The 21235-nt window shown below is 39.3% G+C and overlaps 1 protein-coding gene across 1 annotated transcript; it reads right to left on the bottom strand.

The window, feature by feature from the left end:
- On the bottom strand, positions 1–19699 carry Rtc1 (RNA terminal phosphate cyclase 1). The gene is made up of 7 exons (XM_067105521.1): positions 19338–19699; positions 16778–16928; positions 15829–15913; positions 15425–15595; positions 14981–15143; positions 13288–13543; positions 1–236 (listed from the first exon to the last, which is right to left on the bottom strand). The coding sequence occupies exons 1-7, from the start codon at positions 19468–19470 to the stop codon at positions 53–55; spliced, it is 1143 nt and encodes a 380-aa protein (XP_066961622.1). The 5' UTR covers positions 19471–19699; the 3' UTR covers positions 1–52.
- Between the last annotated feature and the right edge of the window lie 1536 nt (positions 19700–21235).

The following is a 21235-nucleotide window of genomic DNA, read 5'->3' as shown; positions in this document are numbered from 1 at the left end:
TAAGAATATAACTTTATTATAATAGCATACAAATTATAGCAGTATTAATTTCTTAAATCTGTCCTTTGCTAATATTAGTGTATCCAGTTCCCACACAAGTTAACAATAGCTTACTTGAACCAGTTTTTAATTCTTCCTCTTCATCATCATCTGAGATCCTCAGCGAGTTATCAACATGTTGTTCTATTTTGAACGTCACCTTAAAAAAGTCACGGAGATGTCGCAAGAAATGCATCCTGGAAAATAAATGTGAGTATGTAAAAATTGTAATTACCGTACTGTTTATTTGAAAATATTAGTATGGACTCAAGTTGAGATACTCTTGTTCCTACAGAAATACAAACCATCACTTTACATAGCTTTCCTCTGAGGAAGTTGAAATTGGCTACTGAAACTTGGTAAAAAGATAGTTAACTGGTGGCAACTGGGTGAGGGGGGGGACCCTTTTAATTGGCTTTCTTGAGCCATTCCTGCAAGAATGACTGAGGATGAACAGGCACACAGGAGCAAAGTGGGTGGCCATATAGGATTTGTGCAGGGGAGCAGCCCGTGATTTTTGAAGTGTTCTGCAACTCCAAGAGGCCATGATCAAAGTCTTTCACAGTCGATGTTACTGGAGGGTGCTGTCTTCAGTATAAGATGCTTCGCAGCCTTCACCTGGCCATTGGACAGCGGGGAAGTAACAAGTTGATGTACTCCCCACTGTTCCATGAAATCCCTGAATTGGCTGGTGAACCCATCAGTCCTGAGGTGAAGTGGAACACTGACCTCCCTGAAATATCTGCAGAAGATACTCATCATTGCAGAGGCGGTAGTGTCACTGTAGCATGGGGCAACCACAGGCCAGCCAGAAAGCCTGTCAGTCTCGATGAGGAATGAGCCAGCCAGAAAGCCTGTCAGTCCTGATGAGGAATGACTTCCCTGCGACATTGAAGTAGTCCACTGACACAGACTCGAAGGGCCTAGTAGGGTGGTCGTCATTTTGAAGAGGTTCCTGCTGGAGGCTGAGTTGTAAAAAACCTGGGAAGACTTGCATGCTTGGACAGTGCTTGCGATGTCAGTTGACTCCTAGCCATTAAACAGTCTGTTGTGCCTGTTGCTTTGTGGCTTCTATTCCTCTGTGACTTTCATGGAGTTATGATAGTGCAGGAACAATTCTTGCTCCATAAAGTACGAGTTCAGCGTCGACTGAAAGATTATGAAAGTTTTAAAGATTGCATGCTCTCAAGATTTCCTACCAGTTTCGAAGACGGATGTAAGACAAGTCCTCACTGAAGCACAGAGATCTTGGATATCCCTGTCGACGTCCTGGGGTGAGGCGTCGTCCTCTTGGGCTGCTATATGAGTGGTGGGGATGGTCCTGATGTATGGCCCAGCCTCAACACAGTCCGTTTCATCCTGTGGTGTGAGCTGGCTGACGGGGGCACACGACAGGGCGTCGGCTATGCCCCACAGCTGTGAACAGATACGGTGAGATTTTCCTTGAGACATTGGATGCGGTCAAGAATCCCCATTTACAGAGTGTAATGGTTGAGAATTGGCAACAGTGGGCGATGGACTGTCATCAGTGTAAAATGTTGGAGGCCTATCAGGCACAGTTTGCATTTGGACATAGCCCAGGTTACAGCTAAAACTCAATTGTGGTGTAGCATGTCTCGGCATCTGTGAGGAAACACGAGCCACACTGTACTGAGCGGAGTCTTCCATTGCCATGATCCTGCAGAAGGGGTTATCCTTAGGGCTGGATCAGAGGAGGCAAGGACTGGCGAGCTAGCCAGGGCAGTCTTCACTCGGCAAAATGCTCTGTCCTGATCCGAGGTCCATAGAAATGCACGCCTGGGGCTTCGTAAGGGGTCGGAGAGGCTGGGCTGCATTAGCTATCTCAGGCATAAGTTGGCCAGTTGGTTCACTTAACCCCATGAATGAACAAAGATCCATCAAATTCACTGGTGTTGGGGTCCACTGAAATGCCTTCTTTAGAGATCCAAAATCCATAGAGGCGGCGACCACAAACTTAGACAAGTGTGATGCCAAACTTGCGACACCCTGTCAGCATCTCATGGTTTCAGCGCTGGATGGCTGGGGAAATCCTCATTGAACAGCAGGATGATCTTCTTTCAAGATCAGCACGTCCTTGAACTCTCGTAGAAAAAGTCTCTGGCTTCAGCAGGCAACTTGGTCGGCATGTAGAAGCAACTCTGAACACCTGTTGATATGGGTAACATCCAGAGTAGGTCTGGAAAACTGTGGCAGAATAATGGCCAACTCTTTGCAGTGGCTATGTGGTAGCAGTGGTGTTCAGACACCTTCATGGACTTGGATCCTCGCTGAAAAGGATCTCTCAGCTAAGGTGAGAGTGGCTGTGAAGGATCCTAAGGCAGGTGTCATCGTAGAGCCATCTGCGGTGAGCATCAGGGTGACTGATGGGGGTTGTGTGCTCCTAGGAATGCACAGAAGGTCAAGATGCTGTGGGCCCATAACAGAGACATCGGCACTTGTGTCTAGCAATATCTGAGTCCTGGATGTGATGTCATCATACAAGAGGGAAACAGATATTGGCTGTGGTATCTTGATAGAAGAGGGTCTTCCCATCTGACAACAGCTGGAGTTCTTGCCTGGATATGATGGTGTAAACTCAGCCCTGGAAGTGGAACCCTGTTTGGCTTCCCTTTTCTTCTGGCAGCACCTGTTGTTAACATCCCTGTCGGTTGCAATGGACCTGTCTGGCAGGTCTAATGCCCCTTGTGGGCACAGGTGCTGTCTGTTGCTGGACACTTCTCTGTGGATCCATGCTTGAGTTGCACAACTGGGGCATGAAACACTGATGGTGTGGTAAGGGTGCACCCTTTCCATGTTTCTTGTGCTTCCTGTAGTTAGAGAGGGCAAAGCACAAATTGCAGAAGTGGCCTCATAGGCATAACACGTGTTGATAACGTGAGTTTCTCGGTCAGTTCTTCATCCCTGACTCCCATGAGGATCATCATCTTGATCTGAGTTTGCTCACAAACTGAAGATCTACCGGGACAGACATCTACTTCCTCTGAAATATTCTCGAGTCTTGCATAAAAGTCTGAAAAAGACTCTCCCTCTAACTGTTTGCAGGTGAGCAGCTCCCTACGATGTAGATTCTTGATGTGTTTTTGAATGGCATCCAAGGCTTTGTTGACCCTTAATCAAAGTCTGGGGGTATGTCTAGGGTGTGCCCAAGGATCTTTTGTCTCTCCAATGTAAGACACATCATCTGGATTAACTGTTTCTCCCAGGGTAACTTGGGCAGATCCACCATGACTGAATAATCGTCCCATCGACGTCGCCAGTCCCGAAAAATGTGAAAATTAGCATCTGGGCAAAGGGAGATGGGTCTTGGGCGATTGCTTTCTGTGGAGGGGGTACTGACGGGGTCACTGCACCCTCTAGTGGCGAAGTAGGAGCTGCAGGTGTCAGAGGAGGTGTGCTTGGGCTTCCTATGTTTGAGGAGGGGCTAGCATTTGCAGAAAGGCACTCAGCAGTCTGCCTCCTGTTGCCTGTGAATTTCATCTTTCTCTCTCTGTTGTTGGTCCCTTCCCCATTTTCTGTTGTTGGTCCCTTCCCCATTTTCTGTTGTTGGTCCCTTCCCCATTTTCTGTTGTTGGTCCCTTCCCCGTTTTCTGTCTCTCTCCTCTTTTTGTCTCCTTCCTCCTCTTGTCTGATCCTGGCATGGTCTCTCTCCTCTTTTTGTCTCCTTCCTCCTCTTGTCTGATCCTGGCATGATGCTCGACCCGTGATTTTTCCAGGTAATGTATGAGCAAAAGGGACTGGACGGTAGACAGGATCTTGTGAACACGGGGCAAGTGGCATGTCGTCATATTCATCTTGAGAACGTGGAGAATTCATTGTGAATATAATCGGTTTACCCCCACAGCAGCTGAAAACAGAGTTAAACAGAATGGTACAGTATCAGTATTTTAAGTGCAGTGTGTGAAATACTAGCACTAGTTGGCTCGTTAGAACCACCTTACACTGCACATACCAATGAGTAAAGTCCATTGCAGAGATAAAGAGAAAGAGAAGCGGGTAACTGTTGGCGTATGGTCCTCTTGTTGGTTTCTTCCAGTTCACTGTAAGTCTCCTGTATCTTTGCTTCTTCTCCTGTAATACCTCCTGTAATACCTTGCTTCTTTTAACTTCTTCCTGTAATAACTTACTACGCCATGTTGGTTGGGATGAGACGTGAAACCAGCTCCTCTAAAATGTAAGCTCTTTATTAGGTAAGGTTACAAATTGCAACAAGGACAATGCATGTGAGCAACTGAACTCAGAGAGGGGAAGCAGTGTACTGCTAGGCATTAGATTTGAATATGTGTGGTTGCCACTTCTCAATATAAGAGTACATGTGAGGCAAGAATACAGTTGCCACTTATACTTATAAGTTTTATATACTTGGCAGGCGAGAATACGTTATACAATGACAAGCACATGTAGATGCTATAATCTATAGATAACAAAAATGGCACTGCTATCCTTGCAAGCGATCCAAAATCATATGATGGGTCATATGATTTCGGAGTGCTTGCTGGGATAGCATTTCCATTGTTGCACTGATGGAGTCTTTCTATCCAGGCACCTGAGGTGTATAGGCCTAACTCCTACAATTGGTCTGACAACAGAAGCACCTCTAGAAGTTGTTAATTTTTCTCTCAAGGAAGTTCCTGTTGTCCAGCCACCAATACTGCCTACCCACTCCAGACATGAGCTGGAAGATTTACTTGAAGTTGACTAATGTCATTACAATTGGTGCTGGTTGGTAGCATACCTCAGCAGAAGTACAAAAAGAGAAGATTCAAGGTAGACCTTGTGTTCAGTACCAGCCAATGACCGAGGATTTCTAAACATAATTCCAAACTATAGTCATCTGTCTTGTGAGACTCCCTGTGATCAACATAGGCTGAACTAGGGAGAGCAGTTAAGGGTGTGAAATGAGAAATGAGTTGTTTTGTATCTTGAGGAAATAGGACGAAATCTTGAGCCATAACAGCAACAGTTACTGCAGACCATTATAGGATATGATTGCAGGAAAACCTACTTCAATGACGAAGGTGGCTGAGCAAAAAGACTGCCATGGCCTGGTTGGATCTAAGAGCTTGGGCGGTTGGATTGGAGAGCTTGGCTGACACCAGAAGTTCTTGCGTATTGTATCCAGACTCTATGTAGAAGAGCAAACCAGTGCAGTTGAAATGTCAGCCCCTATCCTCACACATGTGGCTTTTTTGGATGTGACAAAGTTGTACTTCTTCCAGTTGATACAGGACCAAATGCTAGCATGAACTTTATCTGTAATCCAACATTTCCAAGGTTCTACTGTCATGTTGGCATGAACCAACCATTCTTCTATATGATCTTCGCTGCCTGTTGTCAGACTGGCGCACCAAAACTGCTCCTGGTAACAAAAAGACAATCGGGCTGAAGTCCAACCCCACAAACAAGTAGTACTTCTTCCTGGGTGTTGGATGGAACAAGGCATGGAACATTCATGATGATCTTCCTGGGTGTTGGATGGAACAAGGCATGGAACATTCATGATGATGATCCAATGATGTCACAACGTTCCTTTTCCAATGGTATACATCACTACTTCAACCATCAAAAGGCTGCTGCAATAAGCTACTTGGAGTCAAGATTAAGTACTATACTCGTGTCTCCTCAAAATTAACTTGCACCAATGAATTCCATAATCCAGCCATTCTCAAAAGAATGGGAGAGCAACTTCTGTATGGGTATTTTGTTCATCCTCTTCTGACTGGAGCTGTGGCTGGGGACACATACCTTCTTTCAGCTGACAGGCTGAACATAGTCCCTTTGGTGGAGTGTTCCCAGCAGGGGCAAACACTGTTTTTGTGAGTTACAGGTATGGGGGTGACATGGGTCAGATAGCATTTGGAAATTCATCTGCTCCCCACTCTAAATCTTGCTTCTTACAGTAAATTTTCAGATACTACAGTTAACAATACCATCAAAACAAGATGCTTCCTTACCTTCCTTGAAAATTTTTAAAAAGTGGTCAAGGAATCAAGGCAGATTACTTCTGAAGGCAGTGAAGGATGATAAATAAGTTAAAAGCTACCAATGTTCTGAAAAGATACTGAGCCCTTTCCTGAAGCTTCCAATGTTCTGAAAAGATACTGAGCCCTTTCCTGAAGAAGAGTCTTCATATTTATTTCCTTTGAGAACTTAACATTAAGAGTCATGAACAACAAAAAGGCATACAGGTGCATCATCAGATTTGTCTGGTTAGTAATTGTCAGCCTGAGTCACCATACAAAAACCCCAGGGAGAAGACGCATTACAGTGGCTGGAACCAGAGAAATATTTCTTGGCTTGATATAACAGTAACTGGGAAATGCTGCCCAACTGTAATGCCAGACTAACAGAAAATACGCTGAAGTACAAATGCAGAAACAGGTTTAGTAGAATGGCACTGGGCTCAAACAGGTGGGAAGAAAAGGCTGCAACAACATTAATAACTGAGGCAGAGACCAGACTGCGATGCTAACACCAAGAGTAGGTGGCACAGCTGGCACTTGTAGAATAACAGGTGATGTCACATTCGACTATTAAAGAAAGTCATGGTTGAAAATGTAATTGTATCAGTGCAGCAGATGGAAGACCCTTTATTAGCACCAGGTGTACTGAAGTAGAAGTCCTCATTGCAAAACTTATCTGAATTTGAAAGCAAAAGCAGTGTAAGTCCTTGTTGCAAAGCTTATAACAATCTGAGGCTGTGTAAAAGTCGAGTCATTTTAAAATTTATAACTGAATCTGAAAGCATTGTAGAAGGCACAGGAGCAGTCACTGGTGCAACAACAGAACAGAAGCAAGCATAACAATAGTTAGTTGTGCAGCAAATACAACAGCAGAACTGCACTAATACACAATAGAGAAAGTGGTATAAAGATTCAACAACAATAAGGAAAAGCTACCTAAGAGGAGTCATCAGTGCAATGGGGGTGAGCAGCTGCACAGACCCTAAAGGAACCAAAGGCAATGTGGTAACAGAAGGAGCAGTCAGTACTGGAATAATTATGCAGAAATTGTTTAGGGCACAAATTAGTTCAGAGGCAGTACCATAGCTGCCAATAGGAGAGCAGCTAAAATGGCAGGCAAAGCAAGATAGTAGCAGCAGAAAGGTACCTCCTGCAAAGCAGCCACCTGCAGCAAGCAAGACAGAGCACAGCAACCAGTACCAAAGCTGAAGCATTGGTGGTGGTGGCAGCAGCCAGTATTAGAGCAGTTGAAACTGCAGACCAAGGGTAACGGCAAGAGTGGGAGGCATAACAATCATCAAAGTATGTGCAGCAGAGAAGCCAACTCCAGGGAAGATATAATGTAGGAAAAAAAATGACTGTGATTTGCCAAAGATATCTTCCTATAGCTGGATAAAGACTAATCTGACACTGGTACCTAAGGTAATAATTGAAAAACTTGGGAGGGTTGGAGTCGGGAAGGGCAGATGTCCATGCAATGAGTCATTCAGCAAGTGTTGGAAATACAAGAGAAAGAGTTCAGGAAAAGTGGCAAGTGGCTAATTATAGGAGTAACCAATGTTAAGAGTTCAGCCAACAGGCAGTGTAGGCAGCAATATAGTTACTGGAGTAAGTGGGTACAAGGATTGTTGAATCACCATGTCAAAGCAAGAACATGTGTCAAGTGAGCAGGTCAAAGAAAGGTGAGTGGGTAGACCAGCAACAGGCTACAGCAATGTTGAAGACAATTCAACGATTCCAATGCAGTCTTCCAATTGTGGACAGCTGGCTCTTCCCTACCTGGCAAGTCCATCAGTCAGCAGACTGATCATGGCAATGTAACAAGTGAGATCAAATAAACATCACTAGCCTTAAGCACTATAACAGCAGCTGAGAGGCCACCTTAGCAAAGACAACAGTATGAAAAACCACCTCTAGATTAAGAATGCTTGGCATGAGCAAATTAAGGTACAAGTCAAATCAGTACTTTACTGGTCAATTATACAGCACAAAATACTGAACTAAGCACAACACAGGGTGAAGAAAAATTACTGTAAATTCAAAATCAACACTGAAAATGACCGATAATACACACAGGATACTGGCTAGCAACAAGGTATAATTTAATTATATTCACAAACTGAGAAGAAATTAGCCATCCTAATGGAAGATAACAGGAGAAAGTTATTTAAATAGACAAAGAAATTTATAAAAATTGAATTAATACAGATTACATAATTCTGAATTACTAAAGAAAAGCTGGGATGGCTCAGTGATGTTTACTGTTTTTTGACAAGTGATAAAGAATTATCTGGATAACTTTGAACCAGTGGCTCACAGATGTGCATGCATGGAGTCACAAAGCTGCTCTTCTTTCATCCTGAAGACTTGGAAAAAAAAAAAAAAAAAAAAAAAGAAAGATTGTCTAGGGGCATAGTGGCTGACATTGGGGCTCACTATAATTGACAGCTTTGCTAATGACTAATAATTTCATTATTATTTCATTTTACCATTGTGCTTTCCACAAACTTCAATAAGTCCAGACTTGTGTCAATCACATTAAGTAAAACTGAAACAGGTTAATGAGCACAGAGTACAAAAAGGACCTGAAGAGATGCAAGAGGTAAAAAGAACTATTTCAAAATATAGTAGAACCCCGTCCTTCCCACTCATCAGTTCCAGAAAGAAGCGTCGAGATGTGATTCAGTTGAGATCCAAATCAATTTTTCCAATAAGAAATAACTGAAAATGGATTAATCCATTCTTGACCACTAGTCATTACCTTAACCTTGCTGTTTTATACAAAACATTACACAAATTAAATAAGTTCAGATTTAAATAGCTTACCATATTAGATGCACTTTTTTCGTTTTTAAATGTAAACTGTATAAAAAACTGGCTTACGTCCAATGTGGCCATATTACCGATAGTTGACCGAGTGCCATAGCCTAGCCTAGGCTAGGCTAGGTACCAGTATATACTATAACAGGTAGGCACAAAAACTGTTGCTAATATAATAAAACATTTTAAAACAAGCCTACTTATTACTGTACAGTAAATTAATAAAATATTAAAATTAAGCCAAATTATGTCTTATCACAAACTTACAAAAACTGCCTAAGTTACGTCGGCAGCTCATGGCATGAGCAGATGCAAACAAAACAAAACGCCACCCTGGTGGCCTATCACAGTAATACATAAACGTTGTTTATGTTCAGTATTAATGTATGGTAAATTCATAGAGTCTACTGGAATAGTGTAAACAAAAACACTTTAAAACATCTTTCAATAGGGCTTTATATGACACGTGGGAACAACGCCAGCCAGTGGTGGCTGACCGAAACACTTGTTTACATACATATGATTCATCGGGTTGGATTCTGGTTTGTTGTTTGAACTCTGATGCAAAATTTACTCTAAATTTTGCATCAAAATCCAATTATGTAGAGGACTGGGGTTCTACTGTACTGAAAGACCTATGAGATGAATGGGTGTTTAGGTCCTCCAAACAGATTTATACCTATTGAGGCAAGTCTATTGTGACAAACTAATGAAAGTGTACTCAATAAGGGAGGAAAGCAGGAAGCCATAGTAATAGCCAGCCCAAGGAAAAAACACAAAATGATTAATGAAGAAACAGGAGGAAACAACAGACTGTGACAGCAAATATAGCAGCATAGAGTATTGGGTGGAAATTGGTGAACAAGGACTTGTAAAACGAAGCAGAGGTAAGCCATTTGACATCAAGAGGTGTGGAATGGAATACGCGTAAAGGAACTAAGAAAGCATTCAAACTCTGGCAGAGGACAGACAGGAAAAAGAAGAGGAGTACAGACAAATGGCAAAGGCAAAGATAATAATGATTTAGGAAGAATTAAATTAAGGTTATTTCAAGATGGCTGAAGAACAAAAAGAAAGAAAGCAAAGTGGATGGGGAAAGGTGGAAAATTGTGAAAGGGGAAAAAAAATATGAACTAGATAAAAAAGGGAAAAAATAAATTTACAAAAAAGGAAGGGAGAAATAAATCTTGCAAGGTTATACTGTAATAGAAAAATGGAGGTAGTATAGGATCAACACAATATAGTTAAATCTTTTGGAGTTGGGTAGGACAGCTTCTGAGAAGTGTAAAAGCTGCAGGACCATCAGATATAACAAGTAATACTAAACCTGATCACTGATGCGCTAACCAGACTATACATATGAACACCTATAAAAAAAAAATTGACTAGAAAAATATGCAAAGGGGACAAAATGTACGAAAGGTATATGGAAATTAAGATTCCTTGTGCATGCTTTGAAAATACCATTGAAGTTGCTGCAAGTAACCAGTTAAAACAGGCAGTTGTCAAGTTTTGATTTATACCTAAAAAATAAATAAATGCAGTCTTTATATCAAGGCAACTCCAGTGGAACCATGCAAACAAAAGGTTATACTACAGTTGTGGATCTTGTGAAGCCGTTTAACTTAAGTATTGGAACAAGGGACTGGGTTGTTATTGCAAATGCTGATGTTGCCCAATATAAAAGTGTGGTGTTACTCTACCATTAACCATTTTGCTGTGAGCCTGCTATGGCCACTAGTGACAAGATCAGTGTTCTGCTAATTGTATACCTGACTAATTTTCTCCCTTTTGTATTTGTACTGTACTTTGATTCTTTGTTATTTTCATTACTGTTATAATATTACAATGTACTACTATTATGATATTATAATGTAGGGATAAAATATACAAATGATATGTAGGTAATTATTCAAATACTAGATAAGTCACTTTTTTAGGGATTCATTTCTTTGATACCTCTCAAAGTATGGAATAAATAATGCCATTTTGTTATTCAGTTTGAAAAATCTTTCTTACAAACCTTGAATGCATACTCTTGGCCCAAAAATTTCATCTGGAAAAAAAAAAAAAAGACAAACTGGGCATTCTATATAAAATGTGAATTTATTATCTCCAAACTATGAACCGAGTCTTCAGTGGTCTCTCATTTGCAAAGTTTATCACATTTTCTTTGTTGACACTTACCACCTCTGGTGCTTGAACATCTCTCTTAATAAAACCTAAGTCGAAATAGGTAGGTTTGTCTATAACTACGATATAATAAACGTCACAATATTCACCAGTCACTATCAGAACCATCTGATAGTTCAGGTGTACTACTACCATCGTCATTTCCAAATAAGCGCCTCTGTACTACTGCATCATCGTGAGAAACCCTCTACCTTCATGGCATTTTGATGGGTACTGAAGGTCTAGCCCTTGTCCTGAGATTGTGTTAAGTTGGAAATCAAATGTTACCATTTGTTACAAGAATATACACAAAAGCTCCTTACAATAACAAGAGAAATGTTTATTCTATTTCAAGCAGCTGAACTAGAACCAAAAGACATGACAGAGGAGATCAGTCCCACATCATGGAGGAGACCTTTTAATAACTGGGGAGATCAGCCCCATGCAGTAAAAGGGTTAAACAAAAGGTAGAGTGACGACAGTAACAGGTATATAAGGAGAATGAAATATTGTTGGCATCCACCATTAGCAGTGAACCTTTACTGTTTATTGTAAAAATGGAAAATCTACACAGAAGTGCAGAAAGGATGCTGTTATTAAAATGAAAAGAGCTTGTAGAGAAGAGTGGAGAGAAGTCTGTAACCAATGCATGGAAAACAAAGCCTAAGGTGACTGGCAAGGAAGCTGAGAAAAAAGTAATCACGAAAATGGCCTTGTGGATGTTGGAGGAGAGGTGTGGGAATGAACTCAATATTATTATATGGCATATAACTGATGCTGAAACAAAAGATGAATTGTAAAATAAAAATATACATTGAATGAGGAGCTTCTGGTGGCCAAAAATATATCAAAAGCAAATGAAGATGAGAGGGAGGAGGAATATTATTAATTATGAATGGAATGTAACAGGTGGTGGGACAAGAAATGCTTACTACTGTATTATATTGTAAAAATATATGGGAACACGAGGTTTCCAATGGGCAAAAAGTGTAAGAGAAGCAAATGGGAATGAGAGAGGTGGACATTATGATGCTGCTGGGGCTAAGTAACCCTTAGAAAACATGCTGAACAATACCATAGGCGTGACAGGGCAATAAGAAAACTAGCAACAGGTATGGATATTGGGGAAAGATGCTAAGCTAAAGGTAAACAATGGAGAAGGAATTCTTTACTAATTATATTTCTTGAGTAAAGAGTAAACATTATGAAGCATCGATAAGGCATTCAATACTCTATGCAGCACACTAGCACTTACAAAAAAAAAAAAAATGGAGATTATACAGATATAGGGAAATAGTTACACTAGCAAAGAAGGATTGCTTGACTAATGGTAGTATTTCTTCATTCAATGGTAAAAATTTATGCTACATATGGCACTTAATACCCTATGCAGAAGACTAGCACTTTAAGAACATGGAGATGATAAAAAGGATGCTAGGATTAATGGTTACAATGCATTGGTAGTAATGATTACTACATTGGTAAGCTCATACTTCAAAAGAAGTTGTATAGAGAGATGTGCCCAGTGGCTGGCAAACACACTTTGCTGATTTAGACATGTTTAAAAGAATGGGTGAAGACCAGATAGGCAGAAAAGTAGTAAATATTTTAGTAGCAATAAGGAATCTAAAAGACCCATAAAATAGTGGAAAGATGAATACTTGCACCAGTTGCGTAAGAGACAGTGTAGAGAACTCCCTTCTCAACTGTAATGCTTATACTGTACTGATTTTCAACCCTACTGCAATCTCCCTACACTGATTCTGCTGTTGGCACACTTATCTGTATACAGCAGCTCCCAGGACCCACAATTCCTTCCTTCATTACCAAGATAAACAACAATGGAATATGCTAAGCTTCATGGACACCAACATGAATTTGAAATCCTGATTTACCTGCCAAAGTCATCATTCTAGTCTATGCTATGGTATAGTAACATCCCTAGTTTTGGGTCTTTTAGTAAACTATACTTATAAGAGAATCTAACTATTTGTCTTTGTACTCTGGCACATGCTTTTTCAAGATAACCAATATGTGGTAGTACTCTTGCATGCTATTCCACCTGAAATTACCTCATTATTAAAACTGCTTTTTTATAGAAAAATGCACTGCTGATTGTGATAATTTTTCTCACTCTTTCCCATCAGATGCTAAAGCAACCTTATTCCTCTATACTTTTGACACACTACTGCATCCTCTTTCTTTATTGGATTTCCATAAACTGTACTGTACTCTGATCAACTAGATGAAAAACAATGAAGTATGCTGTACTTACGAATAAGGAGTCAGGGGCCCCAAAACAATTTTTGAAACATCCTTGGCTGTTAGAACCATATATAAGAGAACAAGAGGCTGGCATGTTGAATCAACACAACCTCCCCGATATATCTCTTCCAAAAGTCTCCATGCTGCTTCTTGGCCAACATCTTCCGGAAGCTTGATATCCTTATCTTTATTGGGAGATCCTGACATGGATTCTGCACTCATAAAGCTTCCTTTGTTTGTCTCGGCAACGGCACACAAACCAAATCCTGGGTAATGTAAATGAAAATGAGCTACTGTTTGCTGTTTGGTATAGATTAAAATTTTTTTGTTTCAGAACATTTATAAGGACAAAAGTAAAAGATAGAAAGCAATGCAATTGGTCTAAATGAATACTGCAAAGGACCTTTCATAACACATTCAGCATTCTTCACAAGGTTAAATTCCACGTTATTCAAAGTTAACATTAACTGTTCTTGTCCAAGTATAAATACCCTAATCAAATAAAATTTCTACACTCCTCCCATATTATGATGGTCAATTCAAATGTCAGTTTCTAACTTCAGAGGATAAATATCCATTGCTTGATTCTTGGTGTCTACATATGGAATTTGATCAGCAGCAATTTTGGAAAATGAAAACAATTTCTTGAGAACAAGTCCCATTTGGCTTGGCCCAATCATCATCACTCTTTCATCGTCATACGCAGGCAAAAAATAATAATTAATTTGACTACACCATCATTAGGTACATTATTGCTAAGAGGCCTAATTTGACGAAACCAACATTCATTAGGACTTTTATTCCTTAAAAGGCCTCACTTTTAACTGGCTGTGTTTATCAAATCAATTCAGGTACTCTCCTAAATTTAATGACCTTGAACTGCTCAAGTTATCCCTGCCTCTTCATTACACTTCACAGTGTTCTAATGCTGTCCAGACAAAGCCTCAGCCCAAAGTGAGCCTCATCTGTGTCTCCTGAGACCCAATGTCTGTCTTTTATGTAACTGCAAAGCCTATGATTTCAGCCATTAAATGAAGAGAAATTTTGCCAACCAGTCATAGGACAAAGAACAATTACAGCAACAAGGTTTGCTGAGAATGCCATTTGACTAAACACCAAGAAACACCATCCTCCAGTGCCTACAAGTCCTATCTTCTTACTCTTATCCTAGAGCATGAGTTTTATGTTCTAGATCCAGAAGTCAGAATTATATTAAAAATGATGATTTAAGATCCATTTCCTGACTGTTCCCTGTTCCTCTGGAGTTTGATTGTAGCAATCTAGAAAGCCCTAAAGAGCATAAGAAATCTGACATCTACCTAAGCACTCATAATCTCTCGCATCTTTTTTCAACAGAAATAGTGCCATAGAGACTTCAGTCCATCAGATTTCCTGAGTCCTCCCGTAATTTAAGTTACAATAAATTCCTATTCTTCCATTTTCCCAAATTATCTTGTTTTGTAGAGAAACTGGTCCAGATGAGTGCAGTTTAGCTTAAGAGACAGGGAATCTTGGAGTTCACTAATTAAGGAAAACTACTGACCGAGATGTAGAGATGTACGGCCAACTTGCTTTGAGCACAAAATTACTTGAAGGGAGTATTTGAATTGTCCATTTGGAATCATTTGTATATACTGAGGGGAATTATTTCAATCCAAGGTTTTTAAAACAAATAGTAAGTCAATATTTATAAAGTAACTTACCAGGTGATTTCCCTTTGCTATTGTCAACAAAAAAATAAACATCAGCGAGGTAATTTGAAAACACCTTCTTTGCTGCATCAAGCACACGATTTGCCACAATGGGTGCCACTCGACTTGAATATGCAACTCCACGAATACGCTTTATTTTTCCACTTTCGACCCACTGAAAAAGAATTAACAAGAGTAAAAAATAATACCTCAATGCATTCTGAGTATCATCTACAAAACATTACTTGCACAACACAAAAATAAATTAACCCATACATTGTATTTCATAAACCAATAAAATTACAGATGTTGTTAATGTACAGTAAATTTAATAGAACCATTTAGAAACAGCTTATTTATTTGCTGTCAAACTGAACACTAAAGTGTAATTTTCATTATGACAAGTTGAGTCTTGCATACTAAAAATAAAATCAATCCAAAAACTGGCTTCTGTACCTGGAAAGATTTCAGAGTTCTTCTCACAGGACATGTAAAGTTGACAACACCCTCTCCTAATGGGGGTAAACCTCTACGAATCATCTTGAAACTCAGCCCTTCATCAACAACCAAGAAATTTTTTACCACTGGTAATAATGACGAACGTATCATATCTACTGATGGGTCTATCTGTGAGAAATAAATAGTACAAAACTTCACATTATTAGTGCAAAGATATTTTTTCAAGTATTCCACAAAATTAACACTAACATATTTTTTTCAAATATTCTTCAAGAGTAATATTGTACTGATGTATCTTTTAACACGAAATTCCCCCTACAAAGAAGTAAGAGCTAAAATACAGTACACAAACAAACTAATGCAAAAAGTAGCATAGAAAGCTACAAAAACCTTAATTTTACCTGGTTGTTTGTGACCCCTGTTAAGGTTATGTTAAATGGAGTCTTGCAAAAGGGAGCCAACATGAAAACTGGTTCAAGATAGTATCTGTTGGGAATAAGGCAATCAATGTCAATATGAAGGTTTTTGTTTTAAAAATCTATCAACACTGAAATATAGGACAAATTTTTTTCATACCATATTAGAAAGTAATGAAATACAACAAAATTACTCAAAAGTGTTAAAAGCTACTGAGCATGACAGTTATCTACATCACAATGATGGGTCTGAAATTTGCAGATCCAATGCACAAAGAAATTTGCATACTTTTATTCTGAATCTGTGACACATCAGATTCCCTAGAAGAACCACAATGTCTGACTTAGTATTTAGGCCACTGCCTGACAGTCATCTGGAATGAGCTTTGTCTGATGCCTGTAATATTGTAAACAGTCCCTTTCATTCAGTGTTAACACCAACTTTCAGTGCCATCCTCAATTTCACTTGTATTTTTCTTTAGTGGTGTCCGTATATCGTGTAATTTTATCAGTAAAATTACTAATTTACATTTTTATTTAATTTTACCCGTAGCTGCTTTTACTGTTAAGTATGTCATTAAGTCAGTACAATAACACGCTATGCAATGGAAGTAATCCCAAAACAATAACAAAAATGCACTTCATTAGTGATGATAACATGAGTGAATGAGAACAGTCCACATCATTTTCACTACTTTCTCCTGATACTTCTCATGCTCATAAAAAAAAAAAAAAAAGACTATTAATGTGTACAGTATTATATTTTGCAAAGAATCAGTCTGCATAAGCAATGCTGGAGGAAACCATCTTGTGTTGAAAAATCCCCCCCTGAATACTTGACAATCTGGAACATAATAAACCAACTAGGTAACTCATTTGAATGAATTTCTAAGGCTTAAATGAATACAGCAATCTAAACCATAATATTACTTACCCAATTCCACGTTTGTTTGAACAAGTATGCTCTACGTGTCCTCCCAACAATACGCCAGGCTTGTAAAGGACGGATGTTCCAGTCTCATTTACCTCAATATGACTACCATTACAAATCTTGTCCAAAAGGCGTATGAAATTTGCTTCATATTCTGCAAAGACAAAAACATGCTTAAATATTGTTAAATCTAACATGAAAAGAAGGTAAAACTGAAAAAATGGATTTCTACAAAAGTTTGTCTTGTTCTTGGGGATTTTTGCCTTTCCAATGTTTACATGACCTAAAAGTCTTTTCAGACATTTTCAAAAAATTTATACTATTAAAGTGAGCAGTAAATACCACAGTTCAATGCCTTTTATTACCATGCCCAAGCCACTTAAGTGGTAGTGGCCAACGACACCCAGATGTCAAGTGTTATGAATATGCACTCTACTTATCTCCAAAAATATGCAGGGCAGCGTTTGGATCTCATACCAAGGTCAACTGGCACAACTTTTGGCACAATGCATGTTGAGACATACTCATTATGGAAAACATACTCATTATGGAAAACAAGGAGAAAGGTGATCCTGACCATGTGGTTCAGGTTGACAAGAGCAAGTTTGCCAGGGGGAAGTATAATTACGGTCATCAGGTTGATGGTTGCTGGGTGTTCAGAGGCTGTCTCCTGAGTTGTTCCCAACAGTTCAGAAAAAACTCTGCCCCTGAAATTTTTACAATTTCCAGAAACAATTGTGTCTAATTGCTGGAAGGCGTACAGTAGTATCTTTGAGCATATTTCTAGGCACTTTTTGAATCTAGATAACTTTTCTAAGCACTTTTTGAATTTAGACAACTTGAGAGTACACACTAACTCTATAGAAGCAGTGGTGAATTCTCAAAACGCGCATGCTGCAAGACATGGTCCTCTTCTATATACTAAGTTAAGATACATTATCTGGACAGATTACAGTTAATTTCTGGAGGAAGGATGTATGGGGAAAGGGGGTTCCTCTCTCTCACTGCCAGGTTATGTCACACCACACTATGTTAAGGCTAGGTTAGGAGTTATCCCTGTTGAAATAGGATATATCTTTGAAGATAATTTTGTGCTGACTGAGATGGTAGCCTAGGCCGATGCACTTCAGTCTACATTCATAACTAAATAAGTGATTCAGCAAACTGTCCTCTATCATGGCACTCGTCATCATGGAGATCAATTTCAACATGGACAAATGTAGGGCTAGGTTATGCAGGCACATTGAAAATTGACTTCACCTATACTACCTGGGCTATAAATAGTTATCATTGTGCTTTAAACTTCATTACATTTTCTTCTTCTTCTTCTTTTAACATGCTTTTTTCCCATTTTTGTATGGGGTAAGCACGATGCCTTCTTTTGAAGGACTTTTGATTTGGCTTTGGGGTAGACCGTAGTCTCGATTTTCCTGTTTTAATGAGTGTTTTGGTGGTTTGACGTCGATTTCATTAGCAAATGGTAATTTTAGAGATAGTACACAACACTCTTGTATCCTACAATTCAGTAGACCATAGAGGGGAAAACAAGGATTTTTGGCTGGGGAAACCACAAAACAAATCATATATAAGGACTTAAATCACATCAACAGTTATTGTGCACATTAAGGTGCACATTAAGGTAAGTTCAAGGAATGGTTTTAACCTAATATCAAGCACTATGGTAAGGACCTGGTACTCAAGGTGTGGTCAAGTCATTTACTTACTACACAAATGTCAAAAACTTTCAAAGCACGCATTAAAAAGGAAAGTCAGGAGCCAATTGAGAATGATGAACACAGGTTCAGCTGACGAAAAAACCTGACTTTCACTAGAATGCTATGTCCTGACCTACCCTTACCCTCCCAACCAACCTAACTTAGGATGCCGGGCCCTTACGTGAGGAGGGGGGGAGATGAAAACTGGAGAAACAGACCAAGCTTCCACTCTAGGGTACTGTTAATGTTTAAATAACATTCCACTAAAAACATGAGTAAAACTTAAAACTACTACTGTAACCCTCTGTTTTGGTATCTATCAGTTCACATACAATATGTGCTGTATGCTTAATACCAGCCTCTTACAAATAAATGTAAAAAAACAAAACAAAGTAAATATCATAAACATAACAAAAAACAAACAATAAGTGGTAAATATTCTGGTCGGTGACTAGCAGGAACCAGGCGAGGTACCAGTCTTTAGTTTTACCAAAATATGGCCTGCACATGAACAATGTCGACCTGTGCACAGGACTGGTTAGATTTAAATAGCCTGCAATCTCCACCTTCGACAATCAGTACACCATCAAACGTGCTCATCCTATGCAGCCGCTGCAGGTCAAAAGACTTGGGTTAAGATACTACCATTTCGCTTATTTCAGGCTAACGCATTAATGACCACTGCAAAACCGTATTTACTGCGATATTCTCCCCCAGTCTTTCGGATCCCCGAAATCTGTCCCTGGCCTTCTTCAACAACTAGGATAGCCTAATACAACGTAGGCTATGCTAGGCCTAGAACTTTGGGTATTCCCCCCTCAAAAGAAGAAAATTCCTAATATTCTTACCATTGAGGCCCGGTTCTTCACCCCTGGTTCTAATATTCTTGATTTTGACCGTTTTACCACTCAAGGTGGCCAATGTCAGCCGCTGCCTGAAGAAGTTTGAGCCTTCGTACACAAGTACTCCCCCAACCTCCATCTTTTCGTATCGAACAGACCTTGATCTACCCTTGATTTTGTCCGTAACGATGAGTTACAATGCCACAAATCATAAACAAGTAAATATACTACATTTCTTTCACTGAAGCGTGGTAGCCAATCTAGAAATTTTACGTTCACGTTGTCTAGTGAAGACAGTATTAGTAGTAATAGTGAAAGCCGTGCCTTTAAAACGGCTCCTTCGAGCGTCCATGGTTGCCTTTGATTGTGCTTTTATAAATATATTTTCTCTAAAGTACCATATGCTTTCGATCAGTTCCTTCTTATTTACCAGTTAAATCCTTAGACAGATCTGTTAAAACTGGCTGTTAGTTCATCTTTATCCTCGTGATATGGCTACTGCTTGAAATGAAATCAACGATGTTCCAAATTTTCTTTTACCGCTTCATAATATAAATTTGCTTCTTTGCCCATTAATTTAATAAACTATCCCCAGCATGTTTGGCTGTGATAAGAAGCAGTTAAGTGTTTCAGTACTTATCTCAACACACAAGTTGTGTTCTTGCCATTGTACTTGCCTGTATTAAAACTTTGAAGCCCCCTCTTGTCTTTGAACACTGGATGTTATGGAATTTGCTTGCCTGGTCATTCTATATCGTAAAATGTAGTAATGGTTTTCAGAACTTGCTTTTTTCCTAGTCCCTTAATACCTGGATGGTTACCATTACTTTTCCTATATCTTGTCAAGTCTGTCATCATAAAAGGACCTTGTCGAATGTCAATAGGCTAGGGAGACAGTCCAACAAATAACACAGGCGTAATCGTTTCACTTTGTTTGGTTTTATGTACAGCCCTCTACAGGGAGAATTCCCTCTCTGGCAGGCCCTTGTACGTTTTCAATTTAAGGGGCTTCTTATATTTTATAATTGTCTTTCAGTGGTTTCTCGTCAGTATCGTAGCTCCTGCAGGATAGTAGAGTCTTTAGTTCTTTTTTTAAAATTTGCTTTCTTGTATTAAATTGATTCGTATTATTTTCCACCTTTGACACACATTCTTTATATACTATGCACTTGTTGCCATCATATGTTTTATGTTTAGTATCACTATGACCTTTGTTTACACAATTTTTACACTTGAAGATATTGCCAGCACATTCATTTGATTTGTGATTTTCACTACATCTAGGGCAAGCTTGGTCATTTCTACAATTTGTTGCGCTGTGACCAAATTCCTGACATTTATAGAACTGATAGGGATGGGGCATGTAACAGTCGTATACTTTGCAACGGCTATACCGTATACACAATTTGTCAGCTCTATCATAGATAGTCTTTCGTATTTGTGGTGTGCATTTGATGATATAGTGTTTATATTTGTCATTTTTGGCTATCATTTTTTCCTTTACAATTTTTAGGTCGTCATTTTCAGATATGGATTTTTCTCTACAATGTTATCGACAATGTCATCTTCATCCTTGGGGACATAGACCGCTTTTATTTTTGGTTTAAGTTTACCCATCTCATTTACAATATGTTATCACTGTGAAGTATGGGTGTGTATCTGACCTCGATACCTGAACATTCATAATGAAACCATGTGTCACACATTTCGCAGCAAATTCCATCATCATCAACTTCCCTACAGAAATGTTTGCAGGTTGCTGACTCTCTCAATTTGGGTTGACTCATCCTTCTCTAGTATTTTATTTAGTGTTCCATATTTACGAACTGCTTCGATAATTATGAGATATTGTTCATATGATAGTTTGATCTTCCCTTTACTTGACTTAATTTCTACAGTATTTA

The sequence above is a fragment of the Macrobrachium rosenbergii genome, chromosome 6 (genome assembly GCF_040412425.1).
Source record: "Macrobrachium rosenbergii isolate ZJJX-2024 chromosome 6, ASM4041242v1, whole genome shotgun sequence".
NCBI lineage: Eukaryota > Metazoa > Arthropoda > Malacostraca > Decapoda > Palaemonidae > Macrobrachium > Macrobrachium rosenbergii.
The sequence above is the reverse complement of the archived record's forward strand: the minus strand, read 5'-3'. Positions and strand labels throughout refer to the sequence as shown.